Here is a 23,624-nt window from a genome sequence, read left to right as displayed (position 1 = left end):
CAGTTGTTTAACGATTTTATTTTTTTATTATTTTCATTTTTTTACTATAAAATTAGAAAAAAAACGTTTATTTTTTGTGTTGACTTCCAAGTTAATTTAGTGTAAAAATATCAATAAAATTGTTAAATCGGCCATGAGATGGTTTTCGTAAATTCTTTTTGAATCAATTATATGCTCAAAAAGATTTTTGTTATTCTATCTTTGAAGTATTGAGATGGTTTATTGAAAAGATGTGTTTAAACTTAAGATTTGAGCTGACCATCCTCCGCTTTTAACGCAGTGTTTACCGTACGTGTATTGGTCAGTTTGAGGCGGCAAATGTTGTGAAAGGAAAACTAATATAAAAGCGATAGTTGTATAAATGATGTCAGGCTACTGTTCAAGTTGACGTTTAAACTCGGCAGGGCGACGTGTGGGGTCCTATGCCAATCATATACGTAAATATTTGCCTTGCAATTTCGGATTTAGAACTGTTTAATGGACGAAGGTGTATAAGATTAGCTTATGCTGGAAACTGACAAATAATGATATCTGTCAAACTTTGACTTTCCACGTGCAGTGTTTTTTGGGGGGAATTGTTTGGTTATATATATATATATATGTCTATAAAATGATGATCTTTAGGAGGTGTTCGTTCATTTATAATTTAATCATGAACAATGCAATAAAATAAAAAAAGAAACAAAAACATATATATTTATGACAAGAAAGTTATATTATTGAAAAATATTTCAAGCAAAGAAATGAAATAAAATAACGCATTTTAGTAAATATATATATAAAAAAACAACAAATAAATTAAGTTCGATATATAAAAGGGGGGATATGAATATATTTAACAATGGTGAATCTTATATAGCTGACGGAATTCATTGATAAATAAATACAGTGAATAATGAAAAGTTTCTACTTGACGATTTTGTGGACATTCGTGGCAATAGTGATATTTGCGAAGGAAATCCAGTGTAGACGGGGGAGAAAGAAAAGAGACAAATATGGACTTAAATTTTCAGATTGTGGTAAATATTTATTTTTATTTTGAACAATCAGATATTGTATCATTGAGAAAAAAATGCTTGATTTCATAGAAATATTGTTCCTAATGAAATAATTGGAAATTTTGTTTCAATGATTTTTTTCTTATATTTTCTAAAATTTGAGGAGAATTTATTTTTTCATTTTGCTTTTCTCCAGTTTTGTTACTACTTACGATATCCATTTGTTATATTTATCTTGGTTTATTATTTTATAATATCTCTCATATTTAATCATTTTATGATCAATTTTTTTAAAATTAAACTACATGATACATATACAAAAATTAAAAATATTTATGTTTAATAATTTGGTATAATCTAAGTAATATATAATGTTTTATTATTATTATTAATATTTGTTTTTATTGTTGTTGTTTTCTTTAGTTATTATTATTTTTGTCTGTTTTGACAATTAATAAAAATATAACATCCAGTGACACAGTTAATGTAATTGGCATGTAATAAAGTAGATGTAATTTATCTTAAACCACTTGGTTTAAAATCTTTTGGCACAGAATTACCTTACAAAAGACAGTTTCATAAATTACTTTGATTTACTACACAAATTTAAGTAAACAATGGAGAAACATTATACGAAAATAAAAGGGGAAACAAATTTAGAAGTAACAGCAATAAATACGGAAGTTGCAGATCGCGTTATGTCTCGTATCTGATGAATTATTTTGCTATATTTTCTTTAGTGTCTTGAATAAAAAAACGGAATGCTATCAGACCTACTTTCCAATAACTAGATTGAAAATAACAAACATTGAGATAGAGATATTCGTTTCTCAATGGATATTTTGGAGGAGTTAAATCAATATACCATTCACGTTAACGTACTTGAGTTGATTTTAGTGTAAAACAAAACCACTCGCCTTCTCTCTGATAACATAGTAGATTTGTTGTGAGGAACTTCGTTTATGTCAATTTTTGACATGTTAACAACGTAAAAAAGTTATGAATGGGTATACGCAAGGAATGTTCGGCGCGTGCCATTCATTTCAACACTGCACGGATCAACAAAATAATTCACATCTAGCATGCAAAAACAAACATGGTATGATAAGTTGCGTTTTATTCCCCCTTTTTTTTGGTAATCGAAATCAGCGTAGTTTTTTAGTTTGGAATAAAAAAAGAAATATCAAAGAAAGAAAACATAAAAATTAACCCAGCTCTATTATTTTTGTTTTGTTTTAAAAAATAAGCTGCAAATTGATTTATGTATTTAGGGATAGACTGGAAACTTTGTTTTTGTGTTGTTATATAAACTCATACGCTAATTCTGTAAAATGCTATCTGCTTTGACAATCGAAAATTACAGCTATCGGCTCTTTTATCATGCATATCACATACAAATACGCCTTACATAGTTCAACAATTGCAGCAATTCATAAAATGTCATTTCTTCAATGTGCCGGGATCATTGACTTACTCTTATAATCTGTCTGACAAATGGCATCTTTACCTCGCATAGATAACTTAATAGAATTATCTCGTCATTCCTAACACCCCATAAGTTGTTTAAGTAACATTATCTTAGTCGAGGGCACGGAGAAGAGACAGTTCCTGTATCGTATATTGAAACTTGGTTTCATTTATATTTTAATTACTGCCTATATCGTGTTTACTGCCATTAAGCATTCAAACAAGCGGATCGCGGTAAGGTAGAAAATTTATTAATTCGGTTTCAAGTGAATGAAGGTTATCTACCCAAGGATTAGATTTATCCGTGTTAATATAGCTGCCATGCGCGTTTCAAATTTTGACAGAAGTGTCAACACATTATAAATCCATAAGAGGCGCTAGGCACGACCCCCGTGTCAGGCGAACTGAACAGATATCTCGATGTATTTGAAGGCAACAGGGATTGAAGCATGGCAGAAGTTTACGTGATGTTTCTGACACGTATATAGTAAACAGAAATACCTTTTGTTTCGTTCTTATACTGATAGTTGGTCAGTCTATATAATTTGAGATCCAAAAAATGGCATCTTTACACCGCACACTATTAAAGTTGCATGCTTCCAGAGGAGCCAAAATATTTCAAGGAAATAAATCTTGAGAAAAAAGTATTAAGATATTTAGAAAATGTAAAAAGATTCAAGAATCAAGTAATAATCAACATGCCATATGCGATTAATGACTGATTTTGCAGTATTTACTGTGACCTCTTTTTAGTCATTTATGTGGATTGTAAATGCCGTTTGCAATGCGTAAATTACTCTTTTTGTTTACTTTTATATACATTTTCAAAAATTTTCATGAAAATTAACATACTGCTTTAATGCAAAGCCAAGCACGTATTTCTATCTTAAAGTTTGATTGTTCGATTTCCATTTTTGAAATAGTCTGATGGAATAAAGGATGTGTCATAACGTTAAAAGGACAAATGCAAAAGGAAAAGTATAATAATGTCACTTTTCGTGCGTTCATTTATCAAGATGGGTCAAGCTACAAGTATTGGTTATTATACTGCAAGGACATTTATATTGCAACTGTTTAGTATGCTTTTATCTTTACTTATGTTACAAATTTATCAATACTGCACTCGTATTTACACTACAATTATAGAAAAGAAACACAATACTACGAATGTATTTTTGATACAAATAAAGAGGTACTGCAAACTATTTAAACACTACTAATGTGTATTATTGCTACAAAAGTATTTATTCAGTATACTGTAACTATATTCATGTTATAAGTTAATACTGTTGTTTTTTCACCTATTGTGAAAGTGTATTTCATTTTTTATCTTTAAGTTTAATAACACATAAAATATTCTGCAAATACATGTGATATTATAAGAATATATTATAAGTGCAAGAATACTTTAACTTTAAATTCTATATACATTATACAGTTTTTCTTCAGACATAGGCATATTGATGTTGTAATGGTATTTATGCTGCAACTATCAGAATACTACAATTTATTTTGCTCTAACCAAATGAATATTGCAAACTAGTGTATTTATACTGCGACATCAAACTTTGATTTCTTTTGTCTTTTGTTTATTATCTTGTTTAGGTGATATAAAATGTATAAAAGATGTTATTGCATATTAGAGTAACAGACTGAGACCTACAATTTTTGAAGTCAAGTCTAATGCTGTACTGATATTCTCGTACGCATGTAAATAATAGGTGTCATTTGCAAAAATGCATCCCCTGCACCGAGTACCTTGTGCGCTCACTTGTCTGTCATTGGTTTGTAAAACACAGCAAAACACAGTTTTAACTTAAACTATATTTTTTAATAATTGTTGATAAAATTTGTCTGAAGGGTAAATTGTCATCAGTGTCCAACCACACGGTAAAAAAACACTGGTGTATGAGGCTTAAGTGACATCATTTAAATTTGTCCTTAATCTATCAAATTTTATGTCAAGGTGGGATAAAGGGACATCTGTTCTAAAAATAGAAGGTCGCCCGGTAATATCACAAGAAAACATTCGTATCACTCAAGAGGTGACAATTTTGATCAAATTCAGGTGAAACTTGTTCAGAGTACTTGTTAAGTCAACTTAGGCAAACATGCCTTGAATATGCTCGCATTTTTGTAATTATGAAATCAAAAATAGTTGCAAGCTTCACTCAGGTGAGTGATGAAAGGTTCATCTTGCCTCTCTTGTTTCATTGGTTTTACTGATCAAGCATAATGTCATGAATTTCAGTCAGCTCTCCTAATAACCTTGTGCAATTTAAGTAGGCGCGAATGTCTCCATGGATCTTCGTCGTTATCTGTTATAGCCGAAAACTTAAGCATTAACATGATTTCTAAGCCAAGCTTCGTCATTGTCGATGGATTTTTAGGTCCAAACTGATCTATCATCTGTAATATAACAATTAAAGTTTGGCAAGAATTATTTCGAACGGATCCGGGCAAACCGTTTATCAAAAATCGTGTCTACAAGAGATAAGCCAATTTGAAAGATAGCAACATTGCCAGCAAAACATTTGTGTCATGTCACGAGTTAAACTCATTAGTTACAGGTAGTTTTTCCATTGAGAAAAATAAAATGAGTCTTAAGATGTTATAAAAGAAGTCCTTATCTAAGTATGATAGGATAACTTCAATATATCAGCATCTTATGGTATCATTAGCATCTTATGGTATCATTCTAATGTATTTACATTTTCGAAGTCTTTGTCTCATTTGTTGTTTGGAATAACTGGTGATGCGACGACTGGAGAAAGCCATGGCTTTAATACCTTTTATTTTACTTTAATGATCGGATATAAAACAAAGTAGAAGAATCAGCTCTAGGAAATTATAGGATACTCAAAATACAAAATATTAGAAAATTAATTTTCAAAAACTTTAATTCCGAATAATAATAAAAAAACATATTTGTGGATGGAAACATACTCCCTCAATAAAGAAGATATGTCAAGTATGAATTTTATAAAACAATATCCAACACAAAAATTCGCAAAAAATGAATAATAAAAAAAACGAATAAAAGAAAATGACAACGAAAAAGAAAATAAAACGTTAACTATTTTGGTAAAAAACGCCGCTTACCTCTTGGCGGATAGTAAATGGCTTACTTTTTCATGGGGGTCGACGCTTGCGTTATGGTGGGTCTTGTTTTAAAACCGACAATGATAGGTTAAACAACTTATTTCTCACTTGAACGGAGACACGTTTCAACTGATCACAGCCGGGTTATGTCTCAAAACATGCCCTGTCTTTTGTTCTTATCTATGTGTTACGACATTTGTTGACGAAGTTACATACACAATCACACTATTCGAAACATTTAAAGCATATAGGGGGTACCAAAGACCACCTGCAGTCATTATAGGTAATGTTGATGTGTACTGTATTTTCCTGGTGTTTTTTCCCTGCTTTCTACGAAAATTTATTTTTTATTGTTTCCAATTCATTACCAAGTACATTGTACATGAAACTTTAAAAACATGTTATCTTTATATATCTGATTAAAAGATACTTGTTTAATCGTATCTTTGACAAAATTACATTACCAACACTTTTCACATGACGTTTCAGGGTCAGCAAAGTTTTTGTTAAAATCAAATCTGATTTAAACAACACCATTCGGATGACTAATCTTTGGAGATATTTACAAAATGAGACATAAGAGAGAATAGTAAATTGCTAATATCATGAACAACAATACAGGCTAATTAGGAACCAAGTAGATTTTGATTTCCACACAAAAGACTAAATCACTGTAACGGTCCTAGTTGCCTAAAAGCTACAGAAGCAACATAGTGCACAGATAATTGGCCAAAGAATATCTTCTATGAAAACTATAAAAGTACACTAAAAATAAAAGGCTTATTAGGACCATTTCTTGCACCTGATTTCTTATTTGCCGCAATGATATGGGCGAATAAATAAATCTTTATCAACCAAAAAGTAAACTTCTACTGAGAAATGTATGTTGCATGGACTGAACTTGTGGCGATCATGGATTTAATTTTATCATTTTGCGGTCTGTAGCGGTTATATCGTTTTCCTGTTTTATCAATTTTTCTCATTGTTTTATAAATGAGGAGGACAGCACAGTTGAAAATTGTAGTATGCAAAATTATAATTGTATGTACAATCAAAAGAATATATTTAAAACAAAAAACGTTTGAAACTTTGGGTTATGCATCTGTTTATAGAAATATATGATCGAAATTTATGTTTCGACGCATTGCATTCTGGGAGCTGCTTATGGTTGAAAATTCCATAAAACTTTAGTATAACCACAACAGAGAAGTAAAAAATCTCAGACTAATTGCCTTCTACTTTATTTTACTACAATTTATAAAGAATTTAGATTATTCTCATTAACACGTGCAATTAATCATACAATTAACGAGGTACTTTGTGCTTTTTTGTAATTAATGTTATTTATTAAAAGGAAAAGATAAGTGTACTTAATGTGTTATATTTTTGGACGCATTTTAAAACGTTAAGATACATTTATTTATATATCTATTTTAGTATACTTTCAGGACAGAAAGATTTCTGTTAAAAGTTTAAAAAAAAACTTGAGGCATGGGATTTTAGATAGGTGGGAGATGTTGGGAGTGTGGGATTGACTGATTATAGAGGTTATTTTCTGTCACAAATTTCTTGAAATAATGTCCATGACAGAAGTGTCAAATTAGACCTTATCTTTTTAGAGCCACAGGTCGGTTATTTCCTTAAAAAAATCCTTTATAAACCTATAACATATGTATTGTATAGTATATTTTAAAGACAAAAACACACACAAACTCCCACGATAAAATTATGATATTGTTATCTCCATTTAGCTTTTGAAATATATTTCAAAAGGATAACAATCAGAATTATCAATTCGACTTTATCATTTTATCATATATATCTGTACAGACCGCCTATCACCGTCTAGTACTGTAGTAATATATCCTGTCGCCTGTCAATAACTGTTATACATCAGATATCTTGTTGATGTAGAAACTACATGTTTATTCGCGCTGTTAACATCTTCTCTTAAACCAACAACATCATCATTTATATAGACCACCGGCATTCTATATTACCGGAGAACTGGGATTGTTTGTTCCATTTTACTGCTTCTTGACAATAGGTTAACAGGTACTATTCTATTCCGTTGCAATGAGCCAGAACCCGTACACATTGAACTGCCTTTGTAACGTACAAGTGTATATCAATATATATTCGTTTAGTACTAGGTGCGATTAGAAAATAACGTATCTCAAAAAAAAAGAAAAAAGAGAAAGGAAAACAAAAACAATGGAAAAGAAACACCTACTTAATAAAATGTCAAATACAAAGAAAAAATCACGTGGTATCAAATTGTTTGAAAATACTGTAATAAAAAGTTTTGACAACAAAGATGGATTAGTTTGCTTAAGTACTTACATTTTGATGTAGCTCGACAAAAAGGACAGTTTTAAGGCACATTAAACCCCAGAAATCTATATTAATACTTATTATTATTATTATTATTATATTATAAATTACAAACATGTTTTAATAATGATTTAATAATGGATTAAGAACACGTTAAATGTTTAGCAGATGAAGAATGTAGCGCTGAATGTGCAGTAAAATGTCGTAACGGCAGGAAATTGTAAACAAACTACATTTAGTATTTTGACTTCCATACAAAATACTAATTCACTATAATTATACCAATTGCCAACTAGAGCAAAAGAAGCAAAATTGTTCATCTATATGGCAAATGAGTATTTTAAGTAACAAGATACCAAAAATTTTCAGTTCTTGTGAAATAAAAATGGTAGCCTTTCTGAGGCATACTGGGTCATTAAAAATAATAACAATCACGAATAAGTTATTCATCAATAAAGAATTCGGAATGGTTTTCATATTATACGTGAGAAAGTCACTTTAAATATACAATGTTTTGTAGATCATCATATATTGCGACCATCCTGTACGCACTAGTTGTAACTTTTAATATGTTAAAGGGATAACACCTTCACTTTTTTCTAGCACATTGACGATATATTGATGTAATTGTTGATAGAATTTGAATTATAACTCTATCAAGAAGGTGGGGAATTTAATAGTTTGTGATTAATGAGCGGAAGAGGTTAGTGAGTACCGTATCTTTCTAATAAACTGCAAATGTCAAAATGATGAAGCTTAAAAGGGACTGCACCGAAACATCCTATTTTGTTATCTCGTATGAAGAAAAGATTGATGTAAAGTTTGCTTAACTTGATATAAGATTTTGATTACACTCCGCTATATCAAGTTTATTTATCTCCTCTTTTTCATCTGTTGTCAACGAATGAAAAATATTGTGGCGTTTTCCGTTAACAGAGTTCATTTATTGCGTACAGATAAAACCAGTCATTTATTTGTATTACAGAAAGAGGTTTAATTTAATGAAGAAGGAAAAAAAAGAAGAAAATTTACGGTTATTTAAAGCTATTTTTCTGAGGATTTTAGAACCTAACTTACTGGATTTAGAAACACTTAAATTTTAGAGACATTACATGTAATTCAGTTTGTGCATTTCGTCAGAACCCAGAAAATGTAAAATTTTATTCAATGAAATATTTTGAACTGATTGCAATAAAGGCACAAGTTTGGGCTGTTGAGAAGCAAATTGTAAACACAAATATATATATAATTTTAACAACTGACTCTCAGAAAATATTAATCGACACTTATGTATATTTGATTTAACATCCAAAAGACAGAAATTCATTTAAAAATTAATATGTGATTCAACAACGGCGTGATTTTTTTTTATCACATATCACATTTCCCAAGCATTGTTTAACAGACACGTCAATTAAAATATTAATTTTACAAATCAGCTTGTTTCATTAACAAAGAAACAGTCCAACTTTGAAAGAAAAAAAATCACCAGAATCATTCGATGAAAAAAAATTAAGGAAGCGTTCATGAGAAAAGTAACATAATTAATCGATTATTTCCTATCGAAATTTTATTTTCGAGGTCTGTGTTCTGTATTGAACACAGGTGTTCCATATTGCCAGAACTAGGTGAATGTTTGCCATTGTGGCAAACAGATACCTTCATTATATCTTTTGTTTATATTGTGTCGATGCAAATCATGAAACCTGTTACATCATTGAATGCGAGAGAAATAGTTGTGTAGTTTTCCGCTAAAACATCTGTTGAAACAGAAGCTGTCAAAAGCAACATAAATTCCACACAATCGCAACATCCTCTTGCAATTGAAGAATGCATTTCAGTTTCGACAACACCTCCAGATGTGTTCCTTGTTTCCCCATGGTATCTGCTTCGGAGTTTTGGCTGGCTGAAAAACGCATTGCTAATTTTTGGCATCACTTATCAAATGTGTGTGATGACACTGTAAAAAGTTTTTGATATTTTACCAAACAACTACCCAACATTCGAGAATGTCAAGAATTTGTCGGTTCCTTTGTGCAGTTCTGAGCATATATTTTACAAAAATAACACATGTAACGGCTGTGTTTATGGCATTAATTGGTATAACAAATTACACCCTAATGCGATACAATGAAAATCTATTAGCTGAAATTTGGTGACAAGTTTCTTTAAAATGAAATTGCTACTTTAAAGTTTGATTAGTTTTTTGCAATACAAACACCTAAGTAATAGGTAATAAATATTCAAACTGAATTGACGGATTTCCATAAGGGAAACAATTTCAATGACGCGCTAAAGTTATAAATTCACACGATGTGAATTCACAGGATGAATAAGTTTGGTGTGTGGCACGTGAATTTCTGGCATATCCATGGTAGCACGTTTCTCGGTCTGTTCGATGTGCATGAGAACATGTCTGTTTTGCACGTGATTACTATTTTCATGCTCACGTGAGCATGCCCTGTCTGTGATGGTGTGAAGATATACCACACATGTATTCTTCCGTCGGATACAGATATACCCGACACCTGACGAATTCCGTCGGGGATACAGATAACCGACACCTGACAAATTCTTTTTTGAAATTTCTGAAACAATGTTAATCTGTCATTTCTTGTACAGCTGTCCTTTAAAAACAAACTCCGTACAAATGAACGAATGTTCAGGGTTGAATCTACCCACTTATAAAACATATGTTTATATGTCAGTTTCTACAACTTTCTCGTTCTGTTTACAAATAGTATTCTAACCGTTTATATGTCGACAAGCTGTATAGAAATAAATCTATGAAGTGTTCTTATGCTAATATGACAACGATGTTTGGTGTAAATATATAAAATCTGACAGAAAAACAATCGTGTCAAAGAGTTACCTGGCATGAAGTTGAAAGATCTTCAGTACGAAAGACCGATATGGACATTATAATTTCGTGAGTTTATCAGAATTAACAAGTTCATCTTAAAGATTTCACGATTTCAACACATTCAAGCTTTCAACTTCACATTTTTATATTTTAAGTTGAAATTTCGAATTCATGAAGTTGCAATTGTGAAAACTTATATCTCTGAAGTTGAAATTATGAATTTTTGGTGTTTAAATGTCCCTTAATGTATTTCGTAGATCAGCTGTAATTTAAATGACCAAAAATGGAAACTTGTCCGAGAATTAGGTCAACAATTATGATTTTTTTACTTTGATCATATAGCGTCATATTATTCGATTCAAATTATCATTGTAGTTCTTCTTCTGATACATTGCCGGTACTTCTTTGTACATAAAAAGTACATAAAAAAAACTAAAAAAAAACAACGACAAATACTTAAGTACTAGTATAGACGCTGTTATTCTAACATTTTAGTTATTTTGATTATAGGTACACCAGCCTTACTTAAATTTTCTGTATTTGGTTTAGTAACATTTGAACCAATTCAATTACACGATAAGATGTAATATTCGTTATTATTTTTTACGTTTTTCGGTGAAAAACTCATTTTTATCAATGATAAACATGTATAAACTGTATCATAATGATACTTTATGCCACTGGTAAAAGAAGCAAGTAAACAAACAAAGAAACAAATATAAAGAAGAATTTCAACTTTTGGGGCAATAAATGTAGCAAATTTGTAAAATTACTATCTTTTCTTATTGTATCTCCCGTTGTGACAACTATATGTATTTAAAATATGTATATATAAGATGATGTACTATGTATAAATCGGAATAAATTATCTGTTCTGTTCTGTTCTTTTAGAAAAATAAAATGCGCATTGATAGTTATATTCTGTCCGACAAAATGAAATACGCTTTTCCACATAATTATATACGTGTGTCCCGCTTATATTTTATTATTCGTACTAATAATTTACAATTTTGACATCACGGTACATTAAAAGTTTGTAAAACGAATGTGACTGAATTGTAATGGTTCCATATTACTCTATTTACGAGAAGGATAATAAATAGTGATATGCGAATGTTTTGATATTATAGACAGAAGACCTTCATGATAAGTGGAACAAGCGCCGTTTAAAATACATCAAGTAACCCTCTCCCAGTTAGATCTCTGTTTTAATGTATTCCATTACACCCTATCAGCACTGTTTTATGGGTTAACCGCAAATTACTTGTGTTCTCAACATACTTTTTTATCTTTCAAATGATAAAATTAAATGTTTATGCTCGCACAGAAGTGTGAATTTGTAACAATGCCTCTAAAAAAATATGTTTGTCTTGACAGAGGTAGCAAAGATTTCAAGAGTCAAATTCTTTATAAAAGATACAACTCGTTTGGTGTGGACGACAATGCGGTCTTTAAAACGATTGACATCTTCTTTTGAAACGGCAGTGTTTGCGGAATAAACACAAATCATTGTGACTGTTGAAAGAAGCTATCAGCCGTTTGAATAGATGACTATAGCCGCATATTCTTTTCTATTGAAAATTTCAGTTCTACTGAACATTGTATTGAATTGAAAGTTGATCTAGTTAGATGTAATTTAGAGAATAGCATCTCGGACCTCCCAAGTGAAATGGCACATTTTATTAATGAAATGGGAGTTTTGTAGCGCTGGTATCGTTTGATATAATTATTATACGTTGCGATCGGCAGATAATATAAGTTATTTTCCCATTATTTGCTTATCGCGATAGTTAAATGGGCAATAACTGACAAAAGAAAAGATAACAATTATTTCAGTCTAACATAGCAATGGTTCGTTTACAAAAGGATTGAACCACACTAATGTGCAAATTTAATGTATCTTGGAATACTTTTTTTTTCTTTTAATCGTTATAAAAAAACCTACAGTTTGTTTAAACTAGCCAAAATGATTTGAGAACCTGTATCACGTTTACACGTTATAAGTGAAAAGTTGCCAAAGTGTTAACCAACATTTTTTTGCATCATGTAGGAAGTTAAAATGATGAAATAACAGATTTATACTGATTTTTTTTGTTGTTGATATTTTGATACTAGAAATAATCTTACTGAAAGTAAATGTCATGACTGATATAAACCGTTGTTGTTGCAATTTTGAATATGTTTTTTTAATGATGAACAGTGTAAGCCTAAACAATTTATGGTACAATTTAACCCTTTCGTCGCTTAGTTTAGAGATTAAAATCAGTTCTGACTTTTACTTATCCATTCTAAACCCGGTTGATCTCAGGGGCCCCTCAGTGCATATGGTTTAAGGCTCGAACGTGCACCTGATTAGAACCACCGACTGTCTGTAAGATCATGAAATAATCTAAAGTTACTGCCAAGATTCGAACCCACGGCGTTGAGGATGGGGAAAACATTTTTAAGCACACGACCTTAACCACTTGGCCAATTTCGCTGCTAATTCTAAATGTGTCAATATTAAAACTTTCGCTGGCTACTCTCACAGGGTCAATTTAAAAATTTCACAGTTACTCTTACAGGACCAATAATAAAATTATCACCGAAGGCTCCAAAATGGCAAATATTGAAATACATATAATAACATAGCTCAGTGGGTGACGAGTATCTCTACAGGAAAGTGTATCAGAGTTGATAATTTTTATAAGTCATGTATCTACTAAAGTATTCGAAGAATCTGGAGAATTTGGTTCAGATACCTATCAAGGATACATTTTATTACAAATGAAAAATGACTTATTATTAATGTAAAATATATACTGACAGGTAACCTAGTTTCAAAATTTAAATATTGTATATCAGTTTTTGTATGTATAGCAGGAAACTTGGTAGAAATTTACACTGGTAAGACACTTGGTTAGCAAAATAAAACACACTTGGTAAACAAAATAAATATAATTTGGGAAGACGCTTGGTGAGCAAAATGAAATTCATTCTAATAAGACGTTTGGTAAGCAAAACAAAACACTCTTGTAAGACACTTGGTAAGAAAATTAAATACACTGGTAAGACAGTTGGTAAGCAAAATAAAACACTCTGGTATGACACTTTGAGAGCAAATTGAAATACACACTGGTATGACGCTTGGTAAGCAAAATGAAATACATACTAATAAATCACTTTGTAAGCAAAGTATCTAAACATTGGTAAAATGCTTTGTAAGCAAAACGAGAAAAAAACCCTGGTATGACGCTTGTTAAGCAAAAAAGCACCGGCAAGACGCTTGGTAAGCAAAATAAAGCACACACTGGCCACACATTTGGTAAGCAAGATTAATAAGTCAGACGCTCTGAAAAAAGAAGGTCCAAAGTTATTGTGAAAATTGTTTTTGGCGATTTGTTCGTACTGTTTTTAGCACAAATTTTGGACTTCGATAATCGATAATGAAATCCTCTCAATTTTAGTACACTGTTCTAAATCAAAAGCTCGGCAAATCTATTAATAACATAAATTTAGCAAGATATGGGTAAATGGAGGTTACCATTAATAATATATTTACGTGCTACGTCACAAGCTGCTCACTGTACGGTTTATCACCGCAGTTAATATGATGTGCCACGTGAGAATTATGTAATATACAAATGTTATACAATTTAATAAACTCATTTAAAAGTCCATAAGTACTAATATTCATTGAAAATATATCTACGTAGCTTACTTTTGCATATGCAAGTATGATTGTATCAATCCCTGATTGTTTTCACGTTACTTCAATATAATACCCACTGTTTTATGGCATCTTTGTCTGTCTAAGTGATTTTGTATACTGAAAATGTATTCCTTTCCGCGATAGTTGAGATATGAAAATGCCCTAGTTTTTTTCCTAGGTTTATTTTTATTTATATTTATATTTCAAAAAGAAGATTTTGTTAGTGCCTGTCTTGAAGCATAGTAACTTTATTCACTAATGAATTGTTTCATGTCAATGATGTCATATAGATGTTATGGTGACTTTATGTGATGTTGATCTCATGTTGATGGTGGCGTTACGTCGATGATAATGTCATGTCGATGGTGAAATCATACCAATGGTTCAGTCATGCCAATGGTTATTTCATATCGATGATGATGTAATTTCGATGGTGTCGTTATTTCGATGGTGATGTCATGTCGGTGGTGATGCCATATCGATGGTGATGTGATTTCGATGGTGATGTAATTTCGATTGTAATGTAATTTCGATTGTGATGTCATGTCGATGTTGATGTAATTTCGATGTTGATGTCATGTCGATGTTGATGTAATTTCGGTAGTGATGTGATGTCGATGTTGATGTAATTTCGGTAGTGATGTCATGTGACAATATTCATGTCGATGATGATGTAATGTCGATGATGAAGTCATTCCAATGGTTCAGTCATGCCAATGGTAATTTCATATCGATGATGATGCCATGCCAATGGTGATGTAATTTCAATTGTGGTATTATGTCGATGGTGACTTCATATCAATGGTGATGTCATGTTGATGATGATGTCATGTCGATGGTGAAGTCATACAAATGGTTCAGTCATGCCAATGGTAATTTCAAATCGATGATGATGCCATGTCGTTGGTGATGTAATTTCAATTGTGGTATTATGTCGATGGTGACTACATATCAATGGTGATGTCATGTTGATGATGATGTCATGTTGACGATGATGTTATGTCGATGGTGATCTAATTTCCATGGTTGGTGATGTCATATCGATGGTGACAATTATATATTTTTATCTCTCGAAAGGCAATTCCTTGCATTCATGTGCTCAACGTATCATAAAAGTTTGGTAACAGGTGTGTAATAAGTCGCCTCACTTTTCGTCTCATTACGAGAAAGAGGAAAACAACTTTGACACTCACTGTAGGTCCGATATAAACGTGTTTCTTTTTCCGTCACAAGGGAATGGCCAATAAGATTTTATGACTGTTTTGATGATTCACATTTGTAGTGTATGATTAACGTCACCGTATCAATATATTTCTGATGAATAAACGTAAAATTTAAAAATGAGTACATTGTTGTTGTAATGCCTCTGATTATGCTATTGTTGTTGATTTATTAATGTTTCAAAGAAAAATGTTTTGAAAAAGGCTCAAATAAAAGTCAGAAAGATACAATCAAAGCGATAAATACCGTTATGAACAAAACGATAAATGTCGATATCATTTAAACGTCCCATTTTTTGCTTCAGGAATGCTTTTACTTTTATTTCTCTAAAGCTTTTAATTTCTGGTGTCCTTTGCAATTGTATTGCAATAGGATACTCGTTGAAAATAACCTCAACCAAAATTTACTTCTGTTGTTTTTTTATCAATAATTTATATTGATTTAGTATTTGGTATGGAAGTCAAAAAACTACTTTGTTAACGCTTTGTTACTCGTTTGACAGTTAATCTTATATTTAGCAGAACAGAACAGTTCTGTTCTGTTCTGTTCTGATAAAATGGGAAAAATATAAAAAAATCCTATTTCAACAAAAAAAAACAGTAACTGCTGATATGACCAAAACGATAAATATCGATATCGTCAAAACGATGAATGCCAATGTCATAAAACTAACAATGCCGATATCACCAAACCGATAATTTCCGACATAATAAAAATATAAGAATTTACAGTGTCGTCGTATGAATTAATATTTGAATCGAAAAACGGGAATATTTTTTTATCATTCTCTACTTTTGAAAATATTTCGGCCGAAGGCCGTCTAAAATTAGTTTGACTTCCTGTAAAATTTACAGAGAAGAATGAATATAAGAAGAATTTTCATTGGTCAATTTAAATTTATTTTGAATTCCCAGGATGCAGTTAATATCCAGTGAAAAGCAAATAAAAATATGTTGATGTGTTTACAGGTGCGGATCCGGACCGACCACTAAGGTTCTATGATGTGAAAGCTCACCCGATACCCATCATAACACCAGGTACACTGTACGTGTCCTTTAAAGGCAATATCAGTAGAGACCTACCGAGAACTATTGCAATAGAACTGGGTCTTGTGAAATATTTCGTTGGTATTCCATTTCCACTGCCATGTTTTGATAACAGACTAGGTTCTTGGTAAGTATATATTACCATGATATTTTATCTTTATTTTTTAAAGGGATGATTATATTGTTTCGTTTTAAATAGATATGCGGATATGCAATGGTGATAATTCTAATATTGGACGATAATGAATAATGTTTATGTCAGGTCTATAGTTACTCAGAATTCAAAACATCTCATTGTCCGGATGAAACGAAACAAAATATAAAACCAAATTTTTTACACGATATTATTTATTTATCTTTTTTAACTTATTTTAACGAAATATTTTTAATGAAAAAGAGCACAGTTCAATTTTTCTATTTTACACACACTTTATAATCATTGCACCATCTTAAAGCAGAATGCCTCCAAATTTATGCTTATTTTCATGAAATTTTCAAATGTTTTTTTTAAGTAAAACATTGTAAGGTAAACAAAGAAAGTAATGTACACATTACAAACGACACTTACAATCAACGTAAATTACCAAACAGAGGTCAAAATATACAAAAATACCTGTTACTGCGTTAGTCACGCATTAGAAATATGGCGATAATTACTGCAAAAAATGTCATTAATTGCACAAAACGTAAATTATTGCTTAATTCTTTTTACTTTTCTTAAAATCTTAGAACATTTTTCTCAAGTTTTATTTTCTTCATCTGATGACATACAGCTTTAATCATGTAATATGAATGGCAATCCTTCTTGTAATTAAAAGGAATCAGAAAATGAGTCAAAACCTATATTTCCACCACTGAACTTGCAAACACCGAGCGAAAATATTAGTCAGTTCTAATTAAATATTGCTTAGAGTTTTGATGCTGAGTAACAACAGAAAATCTATTTTTCTTTGCAATATTGCATTGTTTCCCCGGATACTTTGAAATGGTTTCACGGAGCTTTCACAGGAATTTCACAAGCGAAATTGCCCTTGAACGATTGATATAAATCGGGCTTTTATATAAAATTCCGGTGATCTATAATGGTGATTTTATTGATTGGCTGTAAGAATGAAATGTTAATTCGTTAGTTATGGCATTTTCCGCCTTCAATATATCATTTCTCACAGCATGTCTTGAAGTTTGTTTTTATGACACATTTTAATTAAAATAATGATCAAGATCTGAACCGCGTTTTTTGTCTGATTAAAGGACGTAAGTCTGTATTGCATTCTCAATGCATATTTTCCTTTTTATTCCTTGCCGCTTTTTAATCAATGTGCTATTGATTTCGGTACAATTTGGTCAATTTTGCAAGGGTGTGTTGCTTTTGATGTAGTATATTTGTAGATTTGTTTTAAAGCAATTGAATAAACCTAAACCTGGAAATATTAACTTTCTCTTTTATTGTAATGATATTTCAATTAAGTCAAGGTAGTAAAATAACTTTCTTATATCGATCAATCATATGTTTGTGTGTCTATTTATTTATTAAGATAAAAAAACACCGAACAATTTAAAGGGTTTAAATTACTTGATTAATGACACACATTTTCGTTTAGTGTTCAATTCATTTGTGAAATAACGAACAAACAAAGTAAAGACAAAACAATAACAACAACGACATCAAATACTCACAAACATGTACAGATGTTTGCGTACTTTTGGCATCCGTAATTTGGTGATTGACAATAAAACATTAATCATGTTTACATGTTAACGAAAATGTAATCTTTTTAGTATGAGTTAAATTAATTTAATTTTATGCTAACAATTCACTCTATTACAACTTCAATATTAAAAAATTAATTAGGCTGATATATATCTTTGCTACAGAATAAAGTAATTGTTTTTTTAATATTACTTATTTCAATGGTATAGAGCATAATGAAGAATATATTATTTATCTTTCTTATTAGCCACAATATGAAGAATACTTTTTATCATTAATATTATATTTTCTACTTTCAGTTCCTACTATAATATTTGTGATAATCTACAAAAATACGAGTTACTCGGGTGTCCAAAGACGATAAAACAGTACGGTGTACAGTGTAGTTGTCCGTTTAAAGCAGGGGAATTCAACGTCCGAAATCTTCCCCTCAATATTCCTAAAGTTCGAGGGTTCGCACGTGCTTTTATTCGTGTAAGAGTAAGCTATATACATATTTCTTTCTTCTCTGTTGTTGTGCTTTCGCACGTGCTTTAATTCGTGTAAGAGTAAGGTATTTAAAATTTTAAATATATCTTTCGTTTATGTTGTGTTGCTTTCGCACGTGCTTTCCTTCATGTAATTGTAAGCTATTTACATACTTCTTTCTTCTCTGTTGGTGCTTTCACACGTGCTTTTGTTCGTGTAAGAGCAAGGTTCTTAAATATTTCTTTATTTTATGTTGCATTGCATTCGCACGTGCTTTTATTCGTGTAAGAGTAAGGTATTCAAATATTTCTTTCTTATATGTTGTAGTGCTTTCGCACGTGCTTTTATACGTGTAAAAAAAAACTAATTACACATTTTTGTTCTATGTTGTGGTGCTTTCAACAATCTTGAGGTTTGCTATGTGTTGTTTTAATGAGTATGCATTCATTAGAGAAGCATTTAAAGCTATAAAAAACTGAATCCTGTTGTGTTCCAAATTTAAGATTTGCGATAGTTTCCAGCGGTTTTTTTTATAATATTTTTTTTCCATTATTTTTTCTTGTTTTATAGTTTAACTTGCTCATTAGTTTGAAATAATTTCTTCTTACTCTCTCCGGATAAATATTACTGTCGTTTATGTGTTCTCTAGTTTATCAGTCAAATTATTTAGGATATTTTATTCTTACAATTTGAAAACAAATCTTAATACTCATTTTAATCTGTTAAATGTTAATTATAAATTACCATGAATTTGTATCATTTAACCTCCGCCGTTAATAAAGCGTTTGGGGCTATCTTTAGAATAACAACATAATTCAATAAGTTGAAAATTACGATCGACAAATGTGTCTAAAATGATTTAAAAGGTTATGGCGCTGGTATCCTTGATGTAAATCTTCTTCCCACGCGTGCCTCAAACCGAGCAAATGATTACCTATCAACATTTTATTTAGATTGTGATTATTTAAGTAATCACCCTACAAAACACCAATTGACACTTGGAAAAAGATGTCACTATAATCGTCAAGATATCTCCACGTACCGCACTTACCTTCACAAGTCACAATTTTGACATTGTCGTATTTAATTTTGCCAAACATTTATTGTAAACTAATTGGACCACCGGCGTTGACACCGGTATAACACAGTAATACACCTTTGCCACGGTTTGATGCATCGCACTTTTGTTAACGTTTTTTGTGAAGATGTTTTTCTCTGTATGAACACCATTGTGCCTTTATCCTCTATTATTTTGTTCAAAAAATTCCCTTTGATGTTGCAATTTAAAAGTAAAAGTACTTAAAATATGCAAACAATGTTGTGTAAAATGTCAATCACCGAAAACTAGCTCTGGTTTCTTATAATCATAGCGTCGTTTAAAGCAAATTCTCATGGCTTTTTGTAAAATTGTTAGATTCTTTTTTGGGCTATGTGTGTGTTTGTATGACAGTGTCAGGCGAAACAACAGTATTTGTCAAAATATTTTCCCTTTTTCTGATGTTTTTTTTTTATAAACGCGCATTTTTACTTATTATCAAAATAAGAAATACCTTTATTTTAGACCACCCCTTAAAATTCTCCACTTGCATACCTTCGCAAATTGTATTATTATTTTTTTCTGTCAAGGCTATTCTGTAAACAAACGGCCAAGATAAAATATGTTTGTTTATATTTGTTACCTTGTCATTTAGCAAAAGCTGATGTAAAACGTTACGCTAAAAAATATACAATACATTACAATGCACTCAGGATTCTGGGAATAAAATAAATTCAAAGACATTTCAATAGACCAAAAACAGAATATGTTACAAAACTCACATCTGCTTGAGAAAAATTAAATAAGATACATTTTTTACTGACCAAGAAAAATATTTTTCTGACTGAGAACATAAAAGAACAAATGAGCCGTGTCATGACAAAACCAACATAGTGGGTTTGCGACCAGCATGGATCCAGACCCGCAGTCTGATCAGGATCCATGCTGGTCGCTATCAGTTTCTCTACTTGTAACAGGGTTTGTAAGCGAACAGCATGGACCCTGATCAGATTCCGCGGATGCGCATGCTGGTCTGGATCCATGCTAGTCGCAAACGCACTATGTTGGTTTTGTCATGGCGCGGCTCAAATGTTTTTAGCTGAACATGTACAAGAATTATTGCATAGTATTTTTGCTGACATCCAATTAAATGATGGACAATGCTTTTTAAAAAGATGACCTAGTATGAAGATGTAGTATTTTAATTTTATCAATAACAGAAAGGGTTTTAAAGCGTTTTGCTGACAAAGACCAAGACAATGAACAAAGCATTTAGCCGGCCAAGAACTTGAAAATACACAAATAAGAATTCAGTCTTAGATTGTTAAGGCTCATTTCTTTTACATCAATTTTTTATGACAATACATTTCTTTTGATTCATTTTCTTTGTTAATTGACAATTGACTTTGTTGCTTTTTTCAGGGTGATTACGGGTTAACGTTACGAATACTTGACGATGATTCAACAGAACTAGGTTGTTTACGACTGGGATTTTCTGTGAAGAAACGATACAAAGGGTGGCTGTTCAAAATATGATTGAATAAGAAACTGTTGTGATGGAAACATATTTTACGACTATGCTTGAGTAATCACCTTAAGTATAAATTACGTCATGAATTACGTCAGGAATATTGGTGTTCGTTATAAACATTTATTTTTTCCGCCTAATAAATACCATGCCAACTTTATTTGTATTTTTGTGTGATTAAAATCTAATTTAGATACAAGTGAATTAAAAGAAAAATGAGCAAACTTTAGGTCATTGAAACAAACTGAATATTTTAAAGTGCAATAGTTTAAAAACTACCGTATAAATTAAAATATATCCTTTGTGTCCTTTAACATCGAAATAATAATAAGAAACAGGATGTAAATTAATTACTCTACGTTTATCATTCGACTGCATTCACGTTTATATCATTTATTCATACTTAATCACAAACCATGATTTTGATAACGCATTTGAAATATAAAGAACAAAAAACTTTGAATGCAAAAAAGAAGAGAAAGAAATTAATAACAATTAGGCCACTGGTCGTTAAATATTGGGTATGGAATTATTGTGGCTTTTCTTTGGTGTTGACTAGGTGCATTGGTGCCGTGAGATGGAATTTGGTATTGAACAGACTAGAACAGTAAATTTATTCAGATTTTTTTAGGTTTTAGTGAAGGTGACTAAAACGAATTTACAAACAACTGTACATCTACACGTACCAGTAAAATATTATATTCAGTTGAAATGTCATCAAAATGCTGCTCATTTGATGAAAGAAGGAAAATTGTGGTTTTATTTTATGTACTGATTAATTGTTGTTTTATATGAAGTATAATTAAAGAATTAAAGTAAACTTAAAGCCAGGTGTTTGTCACTTATTTCATTTTCCCCATAAAGTAATGGAGTCACTGTAGTCTAAATAGAAGGAACGGACCTCCAGTACCCTTTGTGTCACTGAAGCAATGTATAAAATGAAAGGCACATTATGCCTCAGAAACAAAAAAAATATTTACTTCTTTAGAAGCGGCAAACGTGAATTTTAGAGAATGTTAGATTGGTTTTATTTTATGTACTGATTAATTGTTGTTTTATATGAAGTATAATTAAAGAACTAAAGTAAACTTAAAACCAGGTGTTTGTCACTTATTTCATTTTCCCCATTAAGTAATACACTGAAATAGAAGGAACGGGGACCTCCAGTACCCTTTGTGTCACTGAATCAATGTATAAAATTAAAGGCACATTATGCCTCAGAAACAAATAAATATTTACTTCTTTAGAAGCGGCAAACGTGAATTTTAGAGAATGTTAGATTCTTGTTACATGTCGAAAGTAACATAAATGTGAAATACTTTGTCATAAAAGTAGCAAAATGTAAACAAAGTAGTATTTTGACTTTCATACAAAATACTAATTCTCTACAAGTGTACTTATTGCCAAAAGGCAACAAATAAAAAGGATGGTTCAGCCAATGAGTAACTATTTGGGTACTATAAAAGTACATCAAAATTAAAAAGCTTTTGAGAAAGAAAGATAAAAGTGTTTCTGAGGCATAATGAGCCTTTAAAGTAACAGGGTAACGGTAATCTATTTGTCAGGTATTGAACTATGTTTAGTGCGGAGCAGCAAAATATATAAGAAGTGTTGAGTTTCTATGGAAGAGGTTCATATGTGTATATGAAACACATGTTGTACTGTAACGATATAAAAAAAATGGTTGAAATACGAAAGGCTTCGTCACTATAGTTAATACTTATGACAGTTCACTGCATGATTTATATTTATTTTGAAGAAACCTAGAGTTATTTCAAAATCGATAAATGCAGCTATATACACTTGTCACATGGTAAAGTGGAGAAAAAGACCGAAATTCTTAGCAATATCAATGTATGTATGTATTTTAGGCTTAATAAAGGTCAAGCCACCCTTTCAGGCTCTGAGAGTACGGACCCCAGACATGTCACAATTCATGTCCTTACATGTTTATATCTACCGAAAAGGAGGCCTATAAATTTTGAATTCAGTAATTCACTTAATGATACTAAATATGTACACACGTCGATTTGTGTAATGTTTACTACATGAATTTTGATGCACGGGAGATCAATAAGAATATTTAGCAATATCAAATGTAGCACTAAGCTTTATATAATTATGTCAAATATATGTGTACTTTATTATAAGTATATGGA

General features: G+C 31.1%; 1 protein-coding gene across 2 annotated transcripts; it reads left to right on the top strand.

Annotated features, from left to right (window-relative positions):
* Positions 1–131: 131 nt before the first annotated feature.
* On the top strand, positions 132–22,285 carry LOC132745953 (ganglioside GM2 activator-like). Of its 2 annotated transcripts, none has more exons than XM_060734984.1 (4): positions 132–1,019; positions 16,645–16,849; positions 18,733–18,913; positions 21,360–22,285. In XM_060734984.1, the coding sequence occupies exons 1-4, from the start codon at positions 896–898 to the stop codon at positions 21,471–21,473; spliced, it is 624 nt and encodes a 207-aa protein (XP_060590967.1). In that variant the 5' UTR covers positions 132–895; the 3' UTR covers positions 21,474–22,285. The 2 variants fall into 2 exon arrangements, with proteins under 2 accessions (XP_060590967.1, XP_060590975.1); XM_060734992.1 differs by having other exon boundaries at positions 134–1,019; positions 18,733–18,907.
* Positions 22,286–23,624: the final 1,339 nt, after the last annotated feature.

Source organism: Ruditapes philippinarum, unplaced genomic scaffold, assembly GCF_026571515.1.
Source record: "Ruditapes philippinarum isolate M1 unplaced genomic scaffold, ASM2657151v2 ctg5380_1_1_1_1, whole genome shotgun sequence".
NCBI classification, from domain to species: domain Eukaryota; kingdom Metazoa; phylum Mollusca; class Bivalvia; order Venerida; family Veneridae; genus Ruditapes; species Ruditapes philippinarum.
This window is presented reverse-complemented; position numbering and strand designations above follow the sequence as displayed.